This window comes from Pelobates fuscus, chromosome 3, assembly GCF_036172605.1.
Source record: "Pelobates fuscus isolate aPelFus1 chromosome 3, aPelFus1.pri, whole genome shotgun sequence".
Lineage (NCBI taxonomy): Eukaryota > Metazoa > Chordata > Amphibia > Anura > Pelobatidae > Pelobates > Pelobates fuscus.
The window spans coordinates 150,829,322-150,853,605 of record NC_086319.1 but is presented as its reverse complement, the minus strand read 5'-3'; the positions used below and the strand labels follow the sequence as shown (position 1 = coordinate 150,853,605).

Genomic DNA, 24,284 nt, shown 5'->3' with positions numbered 1-24,284 from the left:
GCTTCTGAGTAGCCGTAGTCTCTGCCCTCTTTGGTGACTTCAACGCGTTTCTCTGGTCTGCCCGGCTTCCTCAGGACATAATGCTGTCCTCACCATCTTGGATCAGGGTATATAAAAGTCTGAAAGGAGGTAGTTCTTGTTCCTGATCAATTAAGCTTTATTTGCATACTCCCATATACTTATTATCTCAGACGGCATAAAATAAATAAATTAAAAGAAAGAGTCCATGTGTTTTACAAAATAGTATTTCGGCATTTAAAAAAGACATCATTGCAGATTGAAAATCTTTGTAAAAAACATTTATCAAAAATAAATACATATGTTGTGGTTTAAATTCAGCAGATAGCAATGTTTTCTCTCAGGTATGAAGTCAAGGAATGGGCACAGCAGAAATACAAGCTCGGAGGGCAGTACTCCGTCACACAAGTGTATGACAAAATACTGCTCCTAAATTTAATGGGGAAAACACAGATCTTATAACAGAATTCTGTACACATCCAAAAGGGGTTGTCTTTACATAATACAGTCATGTCCTGTCAATTGCATCTTCAAAGAACTTAAAGCACATTTGGCATTAGCTGGTCAAAAGCTGGTACTTGATTACACAAACACTTCCCAATAGTCATAAAGACAAGGTGTTAACAGGATATGCAGTGCAGGGGGGGGAAACAAGAAGAAGATACAAATCAGGATCAAAGGCCAGCTGTTCTAATAGAGCATCCTGACATTACTTAATCAATTGTGTCATTAATCCATTTCAACATACAAAATAGCATTTAAAAGTAGTATATACATACATAAAGACATTTAATACCTATTATAGGAAAAATAAAATGTATGTTAAAATAAATTTTTTAGATGCACTGAATTAGTTAAAAACATATACTGTATCCCTATAAAGTGAATAGGTGCACATCAGGAAAATGGACTAAAAATGGTCTAAACAGTGGTGCATATTTGATTACATGCATATAAAAATCTACAGATTTATATTGGAATTAGCGGAAAATGGGGTAGACTGGCAGAGTGGATGAATAATTAAAAATGTACCCAAAAAATTTAATAAAATTAAAATTAAATAGAGTAAAATGTCTCTTAGTAAAAAAAATATATTAAAAAATAATTTATAAAAATTCATTTTAAAAAATTACAAATTTCAAAATCATTATTCAAGCCATTCGAAACAATGGTGTTTAATACATAGATCCACTTCGTTTCTGCTTGGCCTATTTTTTGATTGAAGTCACCTTCCCAATAATTCCAACTTCGTCAAGTCTGCTAGTCTCTAAAGTGCATAGACACTTAATGTAATGCAAACTTCCTCTTAATGTTATACACATGCTCACAAATTCTAGTGCGTAACATTCTCATTGTACGACCTATATAATTAAGTCCACACGGCATGTGAGCATGTATATGACATTACGGGAACTGCAAGTCATACCATCGCTAATGTCAAATGCATGGCTATTAGCTTCAAATTTGTTATGACATTTTTTCTCTCCCCTAGTTTTCAAACAGGCGTTGCAGTTAGCACATTTAAAAAAACCATGGCACGTATTTAAAAAAAATGTCTTTACATTTTCTCAGGGGCTTCTAAAATACTGTCGGTGAGAATCCTTTTAAGTTTGGGCACCACACTATGTACTATCTTAGGTCCCGGGGTTTAAGATGTCCTTTAGGATTGGATCAACTAATAATAAGTGCCAATAATTGTTAATGATCCATCTAACCTTTTGGTTTTGTCGTCCGGAGTATTGACATATAAATGGTATTCTCCTAGTGAATTCTCCTTCGCCTTTTTTTTTTGTATTTTAGTAATTCCATTCTATCTTTGTCATATACAGCTTTAGTCGCAGAATCTAAAATATTTTTACTATAGCCTTGATTTTTTAAATCTTGAATCAATTTGTGACTCTGATTGATAAAAACACTAGTTTCTGTACAATTTCTCTTTCACCTAGTTAATTGGTTTTTAGGTATGTTGTTTAGCAATGGGCTGTAGTGGCAGCTACTAGTCTGAATGTAGCTGTTCACGACTACAGTCTTAAAAAAGGTTTTAGTTTTTACCTGGTTTTCTTCTATATAAATAGTGAGATCAAGGAAATTAGTTTCTTTACTACTGTACAAAAAGGTTAAATTAATGCCCCTGTCATTCGAATTAATGTATTCTATAAAACATTTTAAAAGTTCCTCTCCACCTTTCCAAACCATAATTAAATCATCTATATAATGTCTGTATAGCACCAAGTTTGCACCCCAACCACTAATTTCACTCATAAAAATTGATTCCCAGTGTGCCATGAAGAGACTAGTGTAGCTGGGGGCAAACTTGGTGCCCATTGCTCTACCACACTTTTGAAGGTAAAAGTGGCCCTGGAACCAGAAATAATTATTTTCCAATATAAGTTGAATAGTTTCCAGGACAAAGTGAATCTGGCTCTGGGGATAAGAGGAAAAAGTTTCTAAAATATGTCTAACTGCGTTTAATCCTAAATTATGTCTAATACTAGTGTATAAGGAGGAGACGTCTGCGGACACTAAAAGAAAAACCTCATGCCATTTTAAACCTTCTAGGGTTTGTAATACACTGGTGGTGTTCTTAAGGTATGATGGGCGGTTTTTAACTAATGGTTGGAGGATATGGTCCACATATTCAGACAATCTACATGAAATAGAGTCATTACCAGAATAATTGGTCTGCCAGGTGGTTGTGTCGTACTCTTGTGTATTTTTGGCAAAAAATAAAAAAAATTGTATCCTTTGATGTTTTGATGTCAAATATTCTCTCTCTCTTTTATTTAAAATGCCATCTTGGAAACCTTTGGAAATTATCTCTGTGAATTTCTCTTTTATTAGGGTAGTGGGGTCAGAGTTTAATTTTTAGTATGTTATCTGGTCTCCGAAGAGTCTAAATAACTCTCAAAAATATTCTTGAGACGTGATAACTATGCTCCCCCCATTGTCCGCAGGTTTTATGACTATACTGGTATCTTTTTTTTAATCCTTTTTAAGCTTTTTATGTGGTGGATCTATGTATTAAACACCATGGTTCCGAATGGCTTGAATAATGATTTCGAAATTTGCCATTTTTTAAAATGAATTTTTATTAAAAAAATTATATATATATTTTTTTTAACTACAAGCCATTTAACTCTATTTAATTTTAATTCATGGTGTTTTTGGGTAAATTTTTAATCATTCATCCACTCTGCCAGTCCACCTCATTTTCAGCTAATTCCAATATGAATCTGTAGATTTCTATATGCATGTAATCACATTTGCACCACTGTTTAAACCTTTTTGTCTTTTCCTGATATTTACTTTATTCCTGACAATGAAAATATAAGTCAATTTTCCTGAGGTGCACCTATTCACTTTATAGGGATATATGTTTTTAACTAATTAAGTGCAATCAAAAACCCACAAGGGTGTAAAGGGGTGGCCTGTCTTTCCCTCTGAGAGAGAACAGCACTTACCCCAGTTTCTGATGCATCTACCTCTAATATTTTCTCCTTTATCCTCACCAAATTATACGCACTCCTAAGGTCAAGTTTGGTAAAAACTTTGGCACCTTGGAGTATGTCAAGTAATTCGGAAATGAGCGGTATAGGATAGGCATTTTTCCCAGTGATCTTATTTTTTTTTTGAATTCTTTATTTTTAGTGTGCACATATTCAACATGTCAACATTTATAACATTAATGGCTTTCATATCATAGCACTTTTTTTATAATGTAAGGTTAACTCTAGAGAGGAAAAAACCTGTGTTGGTATCATTAATGCCCTTTGTGAGGGTGAAGTGTGCGCGACGTTGCTCTCTATGTGTCTGCCCTGAAGGGCTTCCCCTTTGCCTTTGTTCGAGATAGTCGTTCTCTAAGTGGTCCGCAGTGTGTCGGCAGGGGGGTGGGGGGGTGAGGGTGTCGTAGTGTACCCAGTGATCTTATTTAATGCCCTATCGTCGATACAGGGACGTAGATCTCCTTATTTTTTAGATACAAAGAAGAAACCAGCACCGCTGCAGAAGAAGATCTATGTATGTGACCTTTAGACAAGGACTCGTTTATATATTCCTCCATAATATTGCCTTCTTGAGGGGATAAGGTGTGAACACCCCCCCTTATGGGCTATAGTACCTGGAAGCAAAACAATGGAGCAATCGTAAGACCTGTGAGGAGGTAAGACATCAGTGTGTACTTTGTTAAACAGTTCTTTAACCTCCAAATAGGTGACAGGAAGCTACGTAGAAAGAGGAGCAGTAGAAGGCACATTAACCATGCCCAAGCTCTTAGAAACGGGTTGAATACACTTAAGTCTACATTCACTATTCCATTCTAGAATCTCACCCTTAACCCAATCAATACGCGGATTGTGCTTTAAAAGCCATGGAAAACCAAGTATTATGGGACAAGAAGGAGATGGAATAACTTGGAAGGTGATACGTTCCTTGGGTAAAGCCCCTACCGTTAAGGTAAGAGGTAAGTGTAGCGTAATGGACCTTGCTACAGTACACTTATGCTTGCTCTGGGGTGTCCGTGCTGGTTTTCCCCCCTCCCTGTTGTCCCTTATGTTTGGGGCTTGCGAAAGGCAGGCCACCCAGATGTAGAGTGTGCAGCTCATTAACACCAATAAAACCGTTCACACCTCCACAAACCGCAACTAAATGAACATTCCAAGCGTTCAGCTGGGTGGCCGCTGTTCGTATGTGCGAACACGTGGAGGCGGCTATCTTGGAACATGAACCGAGACAGCGGTGTTTGGTCTTTGAGTGTATGGAACTAAAAATCGGCCACTTGACTGCGCAAACGCCGCTGGGACTTCCACCTTTTTTTTCATTCGTGGAAAATCATGCAAACAGAACGGCACTCAGGGGAAGCAACCTTCCGGACCAGATATTTATACGAACAGACATACAAACCGTTGTTATACTATTTTCTATGTATTTTGTACTCCCGAAAGAGACCGACCGCACAGCCTACTTTCATGGAACCTTATTTACCCTGGTGGCGTTTTGGCTGCGTTCGTGAGAACTGAGCGCTTTTCGGATATCTTGGGTGCTCAGACCCAGGCTATCTGGGGATATAGTACTTGAGGGGGGTACCTTATGGGGAAATGCATATTTTGGGGTGTTAAAGATTTTACATGTCCTGGACCTGAGAGGTAATGTAATTATATTGTGTACTTTGCTTCAGTCTACTCTCAGGTCCAGTGGGGAATGCCCCTGGAATTTGTATCTGGAAACCCCTTGCATGGGGATTCTCATAAAAGGACAGCTGTGACTCCATTAAAATCAGTTATACCCCCAGAGCTGAGTGTCGTCCAGTTGTTGGCGAGGTGGTGGGGAATTCTGTTTACCTGTATTTGGCTGTTTCCTTGGAATATTCTACTTGTTCTGGAGTACCAGCGGAGGAGGGTTCCTGCTAGGACTAGGGCTCCGCTACAGTAAGGTTTCCTGTGTGATCAAAGGTTGGGATAGTGGTCTACCATCTATGGCCTTAACGGCCAAAGGTGTGGTTCTTTCTTTGAGCGTCACTGCATGGTTGGTAACAAACAGTTGGTCTATAAAGTTTTCAGCTGCATCAGAATCAACCAAAGCACCACACGTGAATTTGACATTATTGCATTGGGCAAAAACAGAAACCATAAACCTATTATGAGGCATACCAGGGGACATATACATCACACCTAAGGCCAGTCCCCAGACAGTTCTTAGGTGAGCAAGCTTTCCGGCCGAATTGGACAAGCTATTCTCAAATTACCCTTTTTTCCACAATATAAATAGATTCCTTTGTTTCTTCCATATAGTTTTTCAGCCTCTGATATTCTCATCCCCCCTAAATGCATGGGTTCAGGTTCAGAAGGGGGAGATGGAGCAGGTTAAATAGGAGTGGAGAAATGGAGGCAATAGATAAGTCGTCTAGTTCTATTTCTGGTTCTGTCTATCTCTTAGACGGTTATCAATATGCATCATGTAAGTGATGTACTCATTAAGTTTTTCTATTAATTCTTTAGCAGCAGTCTCACCAAGTATTGCATCAGACAGACCTTTGAAAAAGGCCATGATTAAACAGTCTTTAGTCCAGTCGACCTCTGAAGCAAGGGTATGAAATTCAATGGCGTACTCTGCAACAGACCTATTGCCTTGTTTAATACGCATTAATGCTTTGGCAGCTGTTTTCTCTTGGCTCAAATGTCAGTTTAAACTCAGCAAGGAATTCTTTATAGTCATAAGCTATAGATTTATTGCTCTCCCATAGAGGATTGGCCCATGGTAGGGCCTTATCTGTCAATTGGTTCATTAGATAACCTATTTTGGATCTATCAGAAGGTAATGATCCAGGAGATGCCTCAAAGTTATATTCTATTTGATTAAGAAATCCACTACACTCCTGAGTATCGCCTCCAAAATGAGGAGGAGGTGTAAGGATATCGAAGGAGCCTTATACACAACAGGAATACTCACAACAGGAGGGGTAGGAACTGACGATAGATCATCGGGCTGAAGATGTTGTACGGGCTGGGTGTGTTTGGAAGCCCTGGTCAAACTGATCCATGCGGTGGTCATTTTCCTCCAGTCTCCTCTTGCAAACCAACATGTGTTGACACAATTCTGCAGGGTCCATGTCCCTGTCGTAATGTCACGATTACTGTGTGACCCAACACGCAAAACTATATTAACACAAACAACATATACCGGACCTTAGAATGGCCGGACTTAACGTAAAAGAGAATGGTCAAATAACAAGCCAAAGTCGGGAATACAGAATGAGACAATACGAAAATACTAGCCAAGGGTCCGGATACCAGAAGTAGGGAAAGTCCAAAACAATAGCCAAAGTCCATAACCAGAAAATATACCAAGAACGCGCTATCTGACAACCAACAAGTGGAAGCCATGACAGGGCACTGAGACGAGGCATTACAGGATTTAAATATGCCTGTCAGTGCTGTGATTGGTTAGTACATGGCCTTTGACCCCAAAACGTGCGTGTGCGTCGATATCGTGACGTCACACGCACGCTGGTGCCATCTTTAATGTGGGCAGTGCGGAAGCATGGGACCGCATCGGCCGGAATTACTTAGACTGCTGCACCAGCCGGCACTCCACCCTGATCCAGGTAAGTTAAGCTTTTGATTTTCGGCGCGACCGCCCTGCTCATGTGTGGCCACGCCGATCAAGGACTTACTTTTATCTGTATTGGTGCAGTCGCACTGATCAGGTGCGACCGCATCGGTACAAACTCTCTGCACCGTGACAGTCTCCATCCTATATATGTCCTCTACCTTGTCCAATTCTGTAGCGTTGGGGTGTCAGTGGTGCCCCAACGTATCAGGATGAGAGATTTTGCAACGAGATGTCGTGTAAGTGAGCATTTGTATACTGCCATTGGGAGTTTGGTGTGGTGCATCAGCATTGGTGGAGGCTGAAGCGGCAAATCCGTATCCATGATTTCCTTAATTGTTTAGTGTATCTATCACCAGTAGAGCTCAATCTTGGCGCAAGTCCACCAGATGTGTAAGGTTGTTCCAACATCCATTCCACAACTCCAGCATGTATCGGCTGTGTCGATGTTCATATGGCTTAATCTAGGGGGTTCTGTACCAGTTAGTGATAAGTTTGTAGTTCCGTTTTTGTACTTACCGTGCCTTGATGTGCCAGTGTGTGGATTTTTTTTCCCATTGACTCTCAGTGACCGATGTGTCTGTGTCCAGCGGGTCATATATTTTTGGGGTGCCCTTGGTGTGGACGTAAGCAGCAAGGCATATAGGGTTGTGATTTCCCTCAGGAGTCGCTCCCTGTTGGTACACAATCTTTCGAAGGTTGTCTGTTCCCTGTGTATGAGGTGTTTTCCTGGGAGTGTGTGGTAGTAGCACTTAATCTGATGGTATCTGAATCTCTGTAAGGCAGAAATTTTGCCTGCCGGTATAAGTGTGCGGAGTTGTTTGACCCCCCCCGTCAGTGCCCCATTGTTGTAGATACATCCAGTCTGTGTCTCCGAATCCCTCCCTATCCCTATTCCATGCGTGCACTATCCCTTTTGCACTAGTTTCATAGAAACTACAATGTTAACATTGCAACTCTAAGTCTGCCCGCAGTGGCTGTCTACCAGACAGCCACTAGAGGGCTTCCTGAATTGAAACAAACTTTTGAAACAGACCAATCCTGCCCCAATTGTTAAGCATTATTGGCAAAGTGTGAGATAACAAATTATTTAGTTATATAGCCTTTTCTTTTATTTAATTGTCTCAAGGTATTAATGAGGACATAAGCTAAATGTGTTTAGGACCAATGCAGAGGAGGGTGACTGATGAGCTTCTAGTCAAGGACAGTGCTAGCATCAGAAATCACCTCTTACAAAATCATGTTGCTAGGATCCTCTGGCACACATTCCCAGAAACAAAACCTACATACACATTTCTAGACATATGCATATATGAATATGCTGTCAGACACAGAAACACAGATACACATTCTAAGCTACACATTTACATTCCAAAACAAAGAGACATGCATCACAGACTAACACAGACATACATTGCAAGACACAAACACAGATATACAGCAAGACATGCACATTACCAGGCCTAATCTGGCATTAATACACATACAAAAACAAAATTATCCAGATAATGACACGTACGCAATGACACACAGATACACATAGATAAACTTACTCTGACTCACATCCTGCATACACTAACACAAGCTTAAATAAATCAATAAAAACATATTTTAACCCCCCTTTTTTCCCATACCTTTTGGTTGCAAAAGGCTGACTTGATCAGGTTCTAGTGGCAACTAGCTGCAAGTCACTGTCTCTACTTTCTCCTATTCTCTGTGTGCCAGGAGGAAGTAATATTTAACCACACCATCCTAGTTCCACAACTGCCTTTTGAGGGAACAATTACAGTAAAGTTGTTCTATTCTTAACAGGCACCCAGGCTGGTGCACTGTTAAATGCAGTCCAATTTGGGGAGCCATGTCTATCTCCCAAACTGGTTTACAGCTGGAGAACATAGGTTTTAAAGGAACATTCCATGCACCATAACTACTACAACCCTTTAGTTGTTATTCTATAGATATCTCTATAGGATAAAACACAGCGGATGCCACATCACGCTTATGGGCTGAGAGTGCTCTACTAACATTCTCAGTCAATGAAAGCAGTTCTGCATGACCCTGGTTTTCTCCATGCAGAGAAAAAAATCCAGATTCTCCTGCAGGAATAGACTGGGTGCAAGAGATGCAGCTGCAAGTGCCCAGAGAGACCCCGTACTAACCATACTCTGTAAATACATTTTTTCAGTCTACTCTTACAGCTAAATTGTGCCAATTTTGGGTTAAGTGAAAAACAAAGGAGAGGATAATATTTTGCTTTTCTAAATGCGTGTAAGTTTATCTACAACACAAATAAGCATTGTAATACATTTATCAAAGTATTTGCAAAAATATTATGGTGTAAATTTTGTATTTGTTAAATTTATTATAATGTGACAATTTGAGGAATTTTGAATACAATATATTATTTTTATTTATTTTCAGGCATGATAACAGCTATTGGCCTCTCTAATCTTCAGTTTGTTGACATGAATTCTTCTCGAAATTTGTTTGTGTTGGGTTTTTCCCTGTTTTTTGGATTAGCATTACCAAACTTCTTAGACTCACACCCTAACTATATAAAAACAGGTAAGAATTTTTACGAGTGCTAAAATTTACAATCCTAACCTACCACTCAAGACCTAAAGTTATTTTCTACTAAAAATGTATGTGACAAGAATTTAGATTCATATATTATTACTGCATGGAGAGACAATGTGTGTTTGATGTGTAAATGCATTAATGTATGTGGAGGAAGGATAAGTGTGTGTGCGTGAATGCAGGGATTTGTGTGTGTGTGAATGCATAGTTGTGTTTAAAATGTAGATTTTGTATTGAACTGTCCAAGGTCACTGTGATCCCATTCATCCACATCAAAAGTGACTTAGAGGAATGGGCTCAGTGACATTTCACTGCTACTTTTCTCTAAATGTCACTGTCCCCTTTCCAATGAGATTGCCTATCTACCTGCTGCTGTAACTGATGCCTTGTCACTGTCCTCTTTCTTCCATGTCACTGTTCCTCTTTCTAGTCAGTGCTCCCTATAAGTGTCTCCATTTTTTTGAAGATCCGCTGGTGGTCCGTTTTCTATCTGCAGACCCTCGAGATTCTGGCCCTCTAGAGGGAGTCAGAGCACATGTGCTGGGTTTCCCAGTCTATGTTCTGACTTCCTCACAGAGCATTGAAATGGAAGGCATGGGGCCACACAAGGAACCGACTTGACCACCAGGGGGTCCTCCCACTGAGGATGCTTTTGTGCTACCGTTCCTGCCCAGGAATAAAGCACGAATAATGGAATACATAAAAAAGGCATCAAAGGGTGGACAACCTCCCACATAATTTCACTGAGCCCCCACAACTGTCACTCCCTTACTCACCCTGCCATAGATATTCATCCCCAACTTTGTCACACTCACCTACCCTCAATACCCCAACTTTTGTCACAGTCACAACCACTCACACACTTCACCCTGCCAAACTCAACCCTCACCCTGTTACATTACCCAATAAGCCTGTCTCCCACCAAGACCCCACAGTCATCCTCACCTGAACACACACAACCCCCTCTCCCACCCATAAGCTATTCTGTAGAGATGAGGGACTTTATAAATGATTCAATATTAGTGGAAAGCCTGAAGGGAGTAGGCAGTGTATTCCAAAGGAATGAAGCTGTTCGCGAGAAGTTCTACAAACAGGAAAGAAAATAATTAAAGTTTGTCAAGAAAGGTCGTATAAAGAAAAAACAAAAGGGGGCCAAAAACAGAGCCTTGGGGGACTCCAATTTAGATAGGATGAGGAGGCGAGGTGTTATTAGACAAGGAGACAGTGCATGAGGTGACGACAATGTCACAAAGACCGAGGGATTGAAGAGCTTTAAGATGGATAACATGATCAACAGTGTCAAAGGCAGCAGAGAAGTCTAGAAGAATTGGTATGGAGTAGTGGACCATGGATTTAGCCATCATTAGATCATTAGTTACTTTAATCAGAGCAGTCTCAGTAGACTGAAGGGGGAAAACCAGATTGAAGAAGATTGAGTAGACAGTTGGAGTCAAGAATGCATAACAGATGGATAAGCACAAGGCAAGGGGAGAGAGATCTGATAAAGTGAGATGAAATGGGATCAATCTGACAAGTGGTGTGGTGAGAGGAAAGGAGTTCAGTAGTTGGGGAGAAGGCCTAAATTGCTGAAAAGGCAGGGTCAAAGTGAGGTTGAGGGAGAGAGGAATGAAGGGGTAGAATTCTTTGATTAACTGGTTAATCTTGTCAGTAAAATGGCATGCAAAACTATTCGCTAAAAGGTTTATTTAGGAGGGTGGCAATGACAGGGCAAAGAAGAGAGTTGAAAGTAAGTAAGAGATACCTTGATTGTGGGATTATGTACTAATTAGAGATAAAAAGTAATAGCACATAGCTTTTCCACTGTGAGTGGATAGTGTGGGGTTTGATTGTGACATGGTGACTGTGTGAGGGAATAGTTTGGGGGTGACTGTGACAGGGTTATTGTGTGTGGGGGTGATGTGACAGGGTGACTGATTGTGTGGCGGCGAGGAGTGATGTGATATGGTGACTGTGTGGGGGAAAGTGGTGATGTGACAGTTTAACTGTTTTGGGTAGATTGTATGTGAGAAGGCTGTATTTCCCATTTCAGCTTCCCCACACATGGATTATTTTTTTAGGTGCTCCTGCTTACATTTGTGTAATGAGGGGGGGAGTAGGCGGGGCTCTGGTAGTCCAGCGATTTCCCTAGTGGACTGCCAGTGGAATATGCCCTCTGGCTGAGTGCTGACCCCTTAAAATTCCCCCTTCTGGTCTCTAGCCAGGAGGGAGCCTTTGCTGAGCACTGAGGCCATGAAGTCCTCCCACTAAGGACCTGGTTGCAACATCAGCATCACCAGGACGGCATGGAGTTGAGACTCCAAATATGTACAGCTTTAGGTAGGGAACTGTTAAGTTTACTTTACATGGAGTTGACATATTATGAAGAGGGGTAACATGGGACAGGGATGCAAAATAGGATCCTTTGTGGCTGGAACAATTCTGGGCTGGGGTGTGCTATTAGAGGATGAGGTTTTAAAATTAATCGTCTTTCCTATTGTAAAGCACAAGTTTTCCTCTAACCTTATCCTCCTCACGTATGTGTGATTGTGTGTGCATGTATGACTATGAATGTGCATATGTTTGTGTGTACCTGTATATCTGTGATTGTTTGCCTGTGTGTATCTGTGAGTGTGTGTCTGTCCATATGTGTGTATCTTTGAGTGCATGTATGACTTTGAGTGTCTATCTAGGAGTGTATGTTTGCATGTGTGTGTGCCTTTATGTTTATACCTGTAAATATGGGACTCTCACTCTGTGTGTGTCTGTAAATAAATCTATATGTGCATGAGTGCGTGACTGTGACACACAACCCAACAAGCAGCATCCTCAGAAACAAGCAACACCAGGAGTAGCCTACCCTCACAAATGCAACATCACAAGCAACCACCCCCACACATGCAGCCCCACAAGCAGAATGTCTGCCGATTGTGTTAATTACTCGGCTGCTTAGCAAAGACAACATTCGAACACACACGCCTACATGTCACATGGGTTGCTGGTTTACTTCCGGGTCTGAATGCTTTCAGGTTCATGAGACACTGCTGTTTGGTTAGTTTAATTAACTTATCCTTATATATTTGTGTATGTACACTTGCTTGTTGATCTTGAAAAAGGCCCGCCAGGGTTGAAACATTGATCACAGAGATTGTTTGAATAAACACGCTGGATAAAGACCTATGAGTGCACCTCTTTTCTGTGGTTTATATATATATATATATATATATATATATATATATATACATACACACAATAAGTTACAAACAAGTGCAACTGTTTAACGCTAGGAAAGGGAAGAAAGTCATACAACTTATTTTGATTAGCAGGATTATTGCTATAAATGTCAATCCATATCGTTGTTACCGGTACTTTCTGCCTTACCTATTATTTAACTTAATAATAATTTGCTTTTATAGGGATAACAGAAATGGATCAAATATTGACTGTGCTTTTAACAACAGAAATGTTTGTAGGTGGCTGCATTGCATTTTTTCTGGACAATACTCTACCAGGTATATAAACAGTTTGTATTTTGCAAAACAATATATAATACAAAAAGAAAATATTTTATTGAATGATGATGCATAATTCATTTCTAAAACCTGTTTAACATGAATGGGCGATTGCACAGGTAATAATTACATGTTTTATACTTAAAGAAAAAATTGTATAGGCTGTCGTACAGGATCAGGTTACTTATCTGGTCTTCCTTAAAAAACAGATTTCTTCACACACACACTTGGTAAGAGAAAAATTACCTACTCAAATGAAAGCACCCTGCACTAATCTATATCATATTTTGAGATTTGATATACAGCATATAGCAAAATACATAGAAATTAATACTTTCCCTGGTTTATAAATATATTTATGCTAGGCTACATGATATAATCTCCTGATAACTTCTTATAACATACCATTTTAAATAGCCAATCTTACAAAAATTGTCCCAATTTTATGAATAAATGCATGAGATGTCAGAAACCAAAGTGCACCTTGCACTTTAGGATAGTATGGGGTAAGATATGATAGATAAAGCATATCTTTTTAGAAACTAAACAACATGGGGAATAAATTGACTTGTCACTTCAATTACATACTAACCCAAACATAAATCATTCACAAATTTACAGTTATTGCGGTGATAGCAATAACAGGTAATTATTGTCTTCTCTGAAAGTCTGACTTGCAGTGGAAACGCTCACCAGAATGGGCTGGTCCATTCTAAACCTTCCGAACTGTACCAACCCGAACCGATCCGCTCAGTGGAAACGAGGCACTAGAATATGACAGTACTATACTTTCCACTGTAGATGAAAACCCTTTTGAGAAAAACAGTACTCAATTTAAATGTGTTGACATTATTGCAGCAGAATAAAAATACCATTAATATCTGCAGAATTTGAAAAAAAAAAACCAAAAAAAAAACAGAGGAGAAATGTTTGAATTCATAACCTGGGCTCATAATTTGCTAAGATACCCCCAAAGATGGTATACCCACAATAAATGATGTACGCAATGACATGCAAAAGAAATACATTTTAAAAAAATAAACATTTTAGGGCAGAGCTAGAAGCCATTGTGTTAAGAGGCACTCACTGAATGCTTTACATCCACTATGTGCTGCTTTTGGCCAGAAAAAAAGCTCAATATTACTCTTTTTTGATAGAGCAGACTATCGACAATAATGGGAAAAATAACCCACAAGTCTTGGCCTGACAAAAAACAGAGATCCAAAGATATTAGGGACTCCCTAGCAAAGGCATAAAATGGCGGCTCCTTACAGATCACCTTCTAATTCATCAAAGTATCAAGACTTGGACAGCCCTGACCCAGTCTCTGTTACAGGGGCAGATGAAATCCCTATTTCATAAGGGGAGGATGAAAACCTGACGACCAAGGCCGACATTAAAGGCCCCCTGTAGGATAGCTGTAAGCTATTCCAGGCTGATGTAGCAGGCAGTGGTGCGACAGGAGGTTCACACTGTAACGGGTCGGATAAGGCCAGTAGAAGAAGACTTTCCGGATCTTGACCAAGATCATATAATTAACTCTCTACTTACCCAGCAATATTTACAGTCACATGAAACCCTTGCTAGCCATATAGCAGTATTGGAAGATAAACTGAGACAATGCCATCTGAAAATCCGAGCTGCTGCAGGTTCTGTAGAGGCTGCTGAACTGCCACAATATGTCAGAATATTGCTCTTCATGCTGTTTCCTTCAATGCAAGTAAAAGCAATACACTTGGAAGGAGTGTTCATGGTGGGATGCTCAACCTAGATTTACAAATGCATCCCCCAGGGACATTGTGGTAAGATTTCAACTTCTCTTTGACAATCGAGCTGTAACGGCTGCGGTCCGTGCGAAACAACTGCTGGTGTTTGAGGATTCAAGACTCTCTTTCCACGAGAATCTCAGACAGGCAAAACTTACCTGGAGCTTGCCCCATTAAACGCTTGCAAGCCGCAGGAATCAAATACCGATGGGGCCTTCCGCAAGCTTTGCTGGCTGTCAGGTTTATTGATGTCAGGTACTGCCTAGTTTGGACACAGCAGGAAGATGCATATATCCTTTTAGATTTGCAGCACAAAATGTGTAGATTTTTAAAATGTTAGTATTTATTATCAATCAAATTTTTACTGTGCTAAGTGCACACAATAATTCCAGTACTCCATGAGAAATAACAGATACAGTGGGCAAAATACCTCAGTTTAATATTTATAATTACAAGATGAATTTGGTCCAGTGTTGCTATAGACGGAGATATGAATTTTGAGTAAGAAAATATTAATAAGCCTGACAAACATTTTACAATGCTTTCCTATGGGTCTGGCCAAATGCTCTAATGTGCATTAGGACCCCGATGTCGTGGAAGGAGGGGCCAAGACAGAGATTTATCCAGCACCGAGGGCCACTAAAGTAGGCGGAAGCCGCTTGCGTCACAGGAAACAACACAGGAAAAACAGCCAGGTAGGCCGCGCAATTCTCGCTGCGGTGGGGCCCGATTGGTAGAGTGTTGGGAAGATGAGAAAAACGCTGCCATTAGATTACGGTCAACAAAAAATCCTGAACCGAAAGGGAGGGGAATAATTAGAGCTGAGTGTAACAGGATAAAATGGCCAGTGGGAGTGAAAGAAAAAACCCTGTGGGCCAACAGGAGGTCCACCCTGAGCGTAGAATCTATAGAATGAAGTATAAATAAAGATGTAATAATATTTAAGACCAAAAAATACAATTAAAACATTGGTTAGGTAAAAAAAACTGAGGTACACAAAATATACAACACTAAGGCCAATGTAATCAGAATTGACTCACCTGGGAGGCAAGCAGCAAAGAAAGAGAGGTTGGGAGGAGTCTCATAGCCACATATTACTGTCTAGATGTCTTCTGATTGGTTGTTTTTGTTTTCAATTGTTTAACTGTTTCTTTGCTGCTGGGAGGATTCAGTAAAGAAAGTAAAGCAATTATGAAGCTTCCTGTCTTGCCATAAAATGTAAATGTTCACTAGTCTGTTGTCACATTTTTAAAGGCACAGCACACTTTAATTTTAGTTTTTTGATATACAAGTGTTTTTTGAGCTAATATTCTTATAAGGTGCTGCTATTTTAAATAGTGATTATATTAAGGTACTCTATATTTTAGAGAATTTTATATAGAGCCCTATAAACTTGTTTATTTTGGGGGGGGGGGGGGTTAGCACAGTTTTATAGCTTCAGCCATTTTTAGTAAATTGCTGCAATTATAAGTATCTATGTGCAGAGAGACAGGGCAACAAAATCTATTTAAGGGCCATGTCATTTTAAGGTGTATGGAGTGTTGACACGTAAATGCATTTAAAATGTAAAATCTTGCTTTAATGTTAAACCTATCTTTTTTGAGACTTACCTGGTCTCTTCAGAAGTGGGGAAGCTGGATCTCAGTTTTGATCGCATTTGTATGCACTATAGTATCCCTTTAAGCATATCAGAAGCTGTTGATCTCACACATAACAAACTTTACAGACAATTGTGCAAAAATAATATTGATCCAAAGTGTGTGAGGTCGTTAACGGAGGCTCCTTAAATGCTCAGTTTTGAAAATCTACCTCATCAAAGGCCACAAACCGAACCTTCTAAAATGGTGCCGACAGGGCCTACTTTCTCAATTTACTCAAAGGAGAGCTCAAACTATGAAGCCAAGAGTCACCCAACTCCTTCCTCCCAATTCAAGCCTTGGAATCATATGATGACACTACATCCTCTACTAAAGGGAACATTAGAGCCTTGTTCCAAGAATTTAAGGCAATGTTCCACAGTGAACTGGAAGGCATGAAAATTTAAGTGAAAGCACTGACCATAAGATCACAAACCTTGGAAGAGGTCCTGCATCTGGGATCAGACTGCCTCTGCTTGCGTTCCCACAATGGCTGTCACAGATCACTTCGAAAAATTGGAAGCTTCTGTGGATGATCTCTTGACCCAGATATGAGTTTATAACATTCATATTTGTGGCATATCTGAAAGGGTCATGACTAAAAATTTGAAGGACTATGCAGAGGCTATTTAGCAAACTCTGAGTGTGGAACTTTGAGAATTGGCAACCCCATTCAAGTGAGTAGGTCATACAGAATCATGTGAGCAGTTTTGGCTCCAACAGACGCCCCTTGAGATGTGATTGTCCAGATGGGTGCCAACTGTGGGTGGCAAAATGGCAACCTGGCAGTTGTCACATACCTTACCAGCAGTACACTATGACAAACTGTAATTTCTTGGTTTTACAGACTTGGCTTATCAAACACTACAATGGAAAAAGGAATCCTTTAGTATTACAGCTACACATTCTGGAAAACAATAATATTTTACTTCACCAGAAAGCCAGAAGTATTTCTTTCAGGCCCTAGTATTTCCTGCTACCAATGACACCAGTGAGCTGACATATGGTTGGAGGAGAGCTTTGATTGAGCCGAAGGAAATGCCACTACGGAGAAACTTTAGCCTTTTGTGTCCCTGAGTGAAGATTGGATTCCATTACTTTATACAGTTCTAGACCCAGAGCTGGATTTCTTGTTAGGTGGAGTAGGCACCTGCATACAGGCACCTGACGTGTAGGAGGCACCAGTTTTCAGCACTTATAATGTGCTTTTTTGGGTTGATGGGGACACACTAGCCACAAGTCTCCAAAAAACTACTGTGTCCTCCAAGTCCCACTAAACCACCAACATATTATGTCCAATACCACAATATTCTTCATGTCATTCTCCCTCCCACATTGGATATTAGAGTCACCCCCCTAAACACATTGACCCTTAACACCTCAAAAAGACAGAACAAAAATTATAACTATCCGAACACCTCTATAAATATAAAGTAAATATAAGGTAGGCAGGTCAGATCTACTGTCTTGTTTGGGGTTCCCCACAGCACCTCAGACTTTCATTGCGGTCTTACTTGGGGCCTGGCAGAGATATCCCGCCATGCCACCTCACGCCCAGATGGAGTGTGCTGCATGTTCCGCTGCCATGATGGGGCTTTCTCTAATGGCCAGCTTGGCTTCCTCTCTGTCCCCTGGGATCAATGCCACGGAGCGAGCCAGGGCCAGTCACCTCCCTTCTGCGGCGATGCTCTCATTGTTGACATGAGGCCCAAACTGGAATTGGAACCAGTGCCTCGTGCTGCAAATTCTGTCCAGGCAGGAGATGATGTTGGCTTGCTCCACAGCCGAAACAGTGGATCTCGTGGCATCTGCCATTTCAGAGAGGGCCCGCAGGTTGTGGTGAGTCAGCAAGGCCTCCAAAGAGTTGGCCCGGGATAACCCCCGCTAGTCCAGAGGGGAGGGGTGCATAATGGGGCACTAATGGGACAACACAGGGGCTGCGGGCACTCCAGATCAGGAGATCAGAAGACTCTCCCGCTCTATACATACACTAGGCCACACTGTATCGAGTCCCTGTACTCTGTTTCGGTTGGGGAGCATGAGAGGCACTGTTAGAGTTGTGCGGGGTACAATAATGGGCAAATATATAGATCTAAATATCCTACAAGCGAGAAGCTCTTGTGAAGTGCGACTATCCGCCATTAAGGTCAGGCCCTGCCCACCAAAACACTGCTATTTAGTACATATGGTGATGTTTCCATTGCAGGGCTAAATACACCTGTTTCCACTGTGAGAACATTTAGACTCGGCAGTCAAAGCTAACCTTCTCAAATGCGATAGATAGATATATAGATAGATAGAAAGATAGAGCATGCACTTCTTGTCATCAATACTCCTCTATGAAAGCATAGAATTGAATGAAAAGACGAAGGTTCAGCATGAAGTCATGGGAGGCAGATTGTGAGCCGTGAATCTAAATGTGGAGAAGAACAATACAGCGTTAGGAATATAGGTCTGTATTCCTAATACTATAGTGTTCCTTTACTTAATAGGGTAAAACTAATAATCTTTAGAAAGTGTACAGTCTATTTTAGACTCACTCTACTAAATAGCGCACAAACATAGCGCCTTGGAAAAATATTGAAATTGTAAGGGCACCTTGAACCTAAAACGTTTGGGAACCACTGACCTAAATAGTTTAAGTACAATGTAGAACCACTGTAATATATACAAAAAATTTACCGAAGCAGCATGGTCCACATACCTTTGTCTCATAAGAGCTGCACCTGCGCTCAAAAGTTTGAATACCCTTGGAGAATTGGTAATATATGTACCATTTTTATAGAAAACATGAGTAAGCAGGCAAAACACATTTCTTTTATTTCTTATGGGATTTATATTCAACTGTAGATTTTAACAAAATGTCACAATCATAAAACAAAACATGGCAATAAAGAAAAAAAATGAAATGACCCCTGTTCAAAAGTCTGCATACCTTTAGTTCTTAATACTGTGTATTGCCCACTTTAGCATCAATAACAGCGTGCAGTCTTTTGTAATAGTTGTCTATGAGGCTCCTAATTCTTGCAGGTGGTCTAACTGCCCATTTGTCCTGGCAAAATACCTCCAGGTCATGCAAAAGCTTTGGTCGTCTTGCATGAACCGCAGGTTTGAGATTTCCCCAGAGTGGCTCGATGATATTAAGGTCAGGAGACTGTGATGGCCACTCCAGAACCTTACACCTTTTTCTGCTGTAACCACTGGAGGGTCAACTTAGCCTTGTGCTTAGGGTCATTGTCATGTTGGAAAGTCCAAAAGCGTGTCATGTGCAGCCTTCGTGCAGAAGAATGCAAATTGCCTGCCAATATTTTCTGAGAACATGCTGCAATCATCTTGACATCAATTTTCACAAGATTCCCCGTGCCTTTAGAGCTCACACACCTCCAAAACATCGATGAGTTACCACCATGCCTCACAGTGGGAATGGTATTCTTTTCACTGCATGCCTTGTTGACACCTCTCCAAACATAGTGGTTATGGTTGTGACCATAAAGCTCTATTTTGGTCTCGTCCCTCCAAATTACAGTGTGCCAGAAGCAGTGAGGCATGTCAAAGTGTTGTCGGGCATATTGTAACCAGGCTTTTTTTGTAGCATTGGCGCATTAAAGGCTTCTTTCTGGCAACTCGACCATGCAGCTCATTTTTGTTCAAGTATCGTCATTTTGTGCTCCTTAAAACAATCACACCATCTTTTTCCAGAGCAGCCTGCATTTCTCCTGAAGTTACCTGTGGGTTTTTCTTTGTATCCTGAACAATTCTTCTGGTAGTTTTGGCTGAAATCTTTCTTGGTCTACCTGCCCTTGCCTTGGTATCAAGAGATCCCCAAATTTCCCACTTCCTAATAAGTGATTAGACAATACTGACTGACATTTTCAAGGCTTTAGATATCTTTTTTTTTCTTTTTCAATCTTTGCGCAGGTCTTTTGACAGTTCTTTTCTCCTCCCCATGGCTCAGTATCTAGTCTGCTCAGTGCATCCACTTGACAGCTTACAAACTCGTTGACTATTTATACACAGATACTTATTGCAATTTAAAAAGCCACAAGTGTGGGAAATTTAACTTTAATTGCCATTTTAACCTGTGTGTCACCTTGTGTCTGCAACAAGCAGGGCCGGATTAACATAGGGGCTGATGGAGCTGCAGCTCCAGGCCCAGGCCCATGGAATAGGCCCATTAAAAAAAAAATTTTTTTTTTTTTTTTTTTACACACTACTCTTGGATTTGCCACCTGACTGGTATTTTACCAGCACAGCCAGTATTTGGGACTGCCTGGCCGTGCCGGTATTGCAGTAAAAACGGCAATACAAATGCAGATATTTTTCTTAGTATAAATGGAGATTACTCTGCAATCCCAGGACCAGCCAGTAGGGGTCACTGTGTGTGGAGAGAGGCAGGGATAGGAAGTTACATCATATCCCTCCCTGCCTCTCTACTCACTGATCCGCGGGGGAGCAGCTACACAGCACAGAGAGTTCAGACAGCACCTCCCAGTCTGCAGACAGACTACAGCTCAGGGAAGTGAGGGATGGGGGGGTGCAGCAGGGAAACATGGGAACACTGAGACACTAGGGGACACTGAGACACTTGGGGACACTGAGACACTAGAGGACACTGTAAACATAGGAAAACTGGGAGACACATTGGGGCATGGAGACACTAGGGACACAGTGTCTCAATGTCTCCCAGTGTCCCCATGTCTCCCAGCCAATGTCCCTAGTGTCTCAGTGTCCCCATGGCTCCCAGTGTCTGTGTCCCCATGTCTCTGTGTCTGTGTCCCCATGTCTCTCAGTGTCCCTAGAGTCTCATTGTCCCCATGTCTCCCAGTATCAGCAAATATCTGCCTCCCAGTGTCCACATGTCTCCCAGTCAGTGTCCCTAGTGTCTCAGTGTCCCCATGTCTCCTAGTGTCCCTATATCTCCCAGCCAGTGTCCCTAGTGTCTCAGTGTCCCCATGTCTCCCAGTGAAAAATGTGGGGAAAGGCAGGGAAGTGAAGGATGGGGGGGAAAGGCAGCAGGAAAACATGGGGACACTAAGACACTAGGGGACACTGAGACACTTGGGGACACTGTGTATCCATGTCTCCCAGAGTCCCCATGTCTACCAGCCAATGTCCCTAGTGTCTCAGTGTCCCCACGGCTCCCAGTGTCCCCTAGTGTATATGTCCCCATGTCTCTCAGTATCCCTAGAGTCTCATTGTCCCCATGTCTCCCAGTGTCCCCAAATATCTGTCTACCAGTGTCCCTAGTGTATCAGTGTCCCCATGTCTCCCAGTGTCCCAAAATCTTTCAGTGTCCCCATGTCTCCCAGTGTCCCAATGTCTCCCAGCCAATGTCCCTGGTGTCTCAGTGTCCCTACGTCTCCCAGTGTCCCCTAGTCTCCCAGTGTATGTGTCCCCATGTCTTTCAGTGTCCCTAGTGTATTAGTGTCCCCATGTCTCCCAGTGACCCCAAATATCTGTCTCCCAGTGTCCACATGTCTCCCAGCCAGTGTCCCTAGTGTCTCAGTGTCCCCATGTCTCCCAGTGACCCTATATCTCCCAGCCAGTGTCCCTAGTGTCTCAGTCTCCCCATGTCTCCCAGTGCCCCCACATTTTTCAGTGTTCCCATGTCTCCCAGTGTCCCCCATGTCTATGTCCACAAGTGCCCCCATGTCTCACAGTGTCCCCAAGTGTCTCAGTGTCCCCATGCCTCCCAGCCAGTGTCCCTAGTTTCTCAGTGTCCCCATGTCTGCCAGTTCCCCCTAGTCTCCCAGTGTCTGTGTCCCCATGTCTCCCCGTCTCTGTGTCCCTAGTGTCTGTGTTCCCATGTCTCCCAGTGTCCCCATGTCTGTTTCCACAAGTGCCCCTATGTCTCTCAGTGTCCCCTGGTGTCTCAGTGTTCCCTGGTGTCTCAGTGTTCCTTGGTGTCGCCCAGTCCCCTAGTCTCCCAGTGTCTCACTGTGTCCACATGTCTCACTGTGTCCCCTAGTATCCTAGTGACAAGGAAAACACTGAGACATGGGGACACGGGGAGAAATGAGGACACTGGGAGACTAGGGGACTGGGCGACATGGGGACACTGACACTGTAATATATATGGACACTGATGCCAGGCTAGCCTTCCAATTCTTTGGACAGACATGCCCCTTTTTGGGCATGTTCGCCCCTTTTGGCAGTTCTGGTCACGTGATTCGCGTCAGTGGCACACCCTTTTACCCTGCCCATTGACTTCCTGCTTCACTGGACACTGCTGTTCGGGGGTATGGTTTTACTTGAAAGATGATAAATTAGAGAGAGATTAGCATAGAGTATGTGTTTTCTGATGGCTGCATTCTTTGAGTTTCCCTCCAACACCATCTCCATCAGATAAAAGACGTTTGGGAGGTATGACTGTTTTAGTGCTTTTGGTCGACAAGATTCTGTAATTAAGCCCATCATAACTGTCAGCACCAGGCCTACTGGGCTCTTAATCTGGCCCTGGCAACAAGGCCACACATTCAAGGGTATGTAAACTTTTGATCAGGGCCATTTGGGTGATTTCTTTTATCATTATGATTTAAAAAGGAGTCAAACAACTATATGATAATAAATGGCTTCATATGATCACTATCCTTCAATGAAATACTTTTTTTTTCAGTCATATTGTCAAACTCAATGCCAACATTCCACAATTTCTGCCAGGGTATGCAAACTTTAAAGCACTTTGTACTTTTATGCGGACCTTTTAAGTCTGCCCTATATATTGAATTCCACATTTGTAATATAACATAAAAATAACTTGGGAGGTACTACATGTGATAAAATGTGAATTTTAGACTTTTTACATGTAACCTGTGCATTGGATTTCTCCATTTTAAATAGACATATTTTATATTTGTTTATTCAGGGACTCAAGAAGAACGTGGAATAAAAAAGTGGAAGCAGGGAGCTGATGTGAACACTCAGACGTCTGAAGATCTTAAAAGTTATGATTTCCCCTGTGGAATGAATATAATTAGACAAATACAGTGCTTTAGAAGTATACCTATTTGTCCACTTTTTAAAGGATTTAAATCAATAAAATGGCAGACATGGTCAACTAACACAGGTAGTAAAGACAACATGTCTATGTGTACAAAAGTGTAATATACATCATTGTTTTTTTTCATAATGCATACCATGCATGTTCAAGATGTTGATCACACATAGAATAAGCTATTTAAAGACAATTAAATGGTGGATTTTACCAACTTTAAAATGCATTATGTATGTAATACATCAAAAATGTTTTCTATAAATTAAAAGACAAACTGATATATATTGCCTTCTTTGTAAACTTGAATCAACTTAATCCTACAAACTGTCCTCTATTCCCAAGAAGAAAGGGGCTGAGATATCTACGTTGTTCCTTCTTGTTCAAGTCTGCACATAATATTAACCAACAGGGCCGGCCTTAGGCAATTAGGCACCCTGTGCGAAAAATCTTCACAGCGTCTCACTCCCCCTCCTCTACGCCTCCTCCGTCATCCGTGTATAGGAGTGTAGTGATTGTATAGGTAATTTATTAAATTAATAATGATTTAAAAAGAAATATTCATTCCTCCTTTCCTGTTGTTACCTAGTTGGGAGAGGGGCATGCTGATCTGGATCTGGTCTGCCCCTCCACTGGGTACAGACCATGCGTAACTGTCTCGCAAGCTCAGGGACTTGCAGTG

The 24,284-nt window shown here is 41.3% G+C and overlaps 1 protein-coding gene across 1 annotated transcript in view; it reads left to right on the top strand.

The window, feature by feature from the left end:
• SLC23A1 (solute carrier family 23 member 1) overlaps positions 1-23,819 on the top strand; it is a 95,258-nt gene extending 71,439 nt beyond the window's left edge. Inside the window, exons 12-14 of the mRNA XM_063445291.1 lie at positions 9,544-9,687; positions 13,113-13,208; positions 23,477-23,819. Coding sequence (XP_063301361.1) covers positions 9,544-9,687; positions 13,113-13,208; positions 23,477-23,715 — 479 coding nt within the window. The 3' untranslated portion in view covers positions 23,716-23,819. The remainder of the gene's footprint in view (positions 1-9,543; positions 9,688-13,112; positions 13,209-23,476) is intronic.
• The last annotated feature ends 465 nt before the right edge of the window (positions 23,820-24,284 follow it).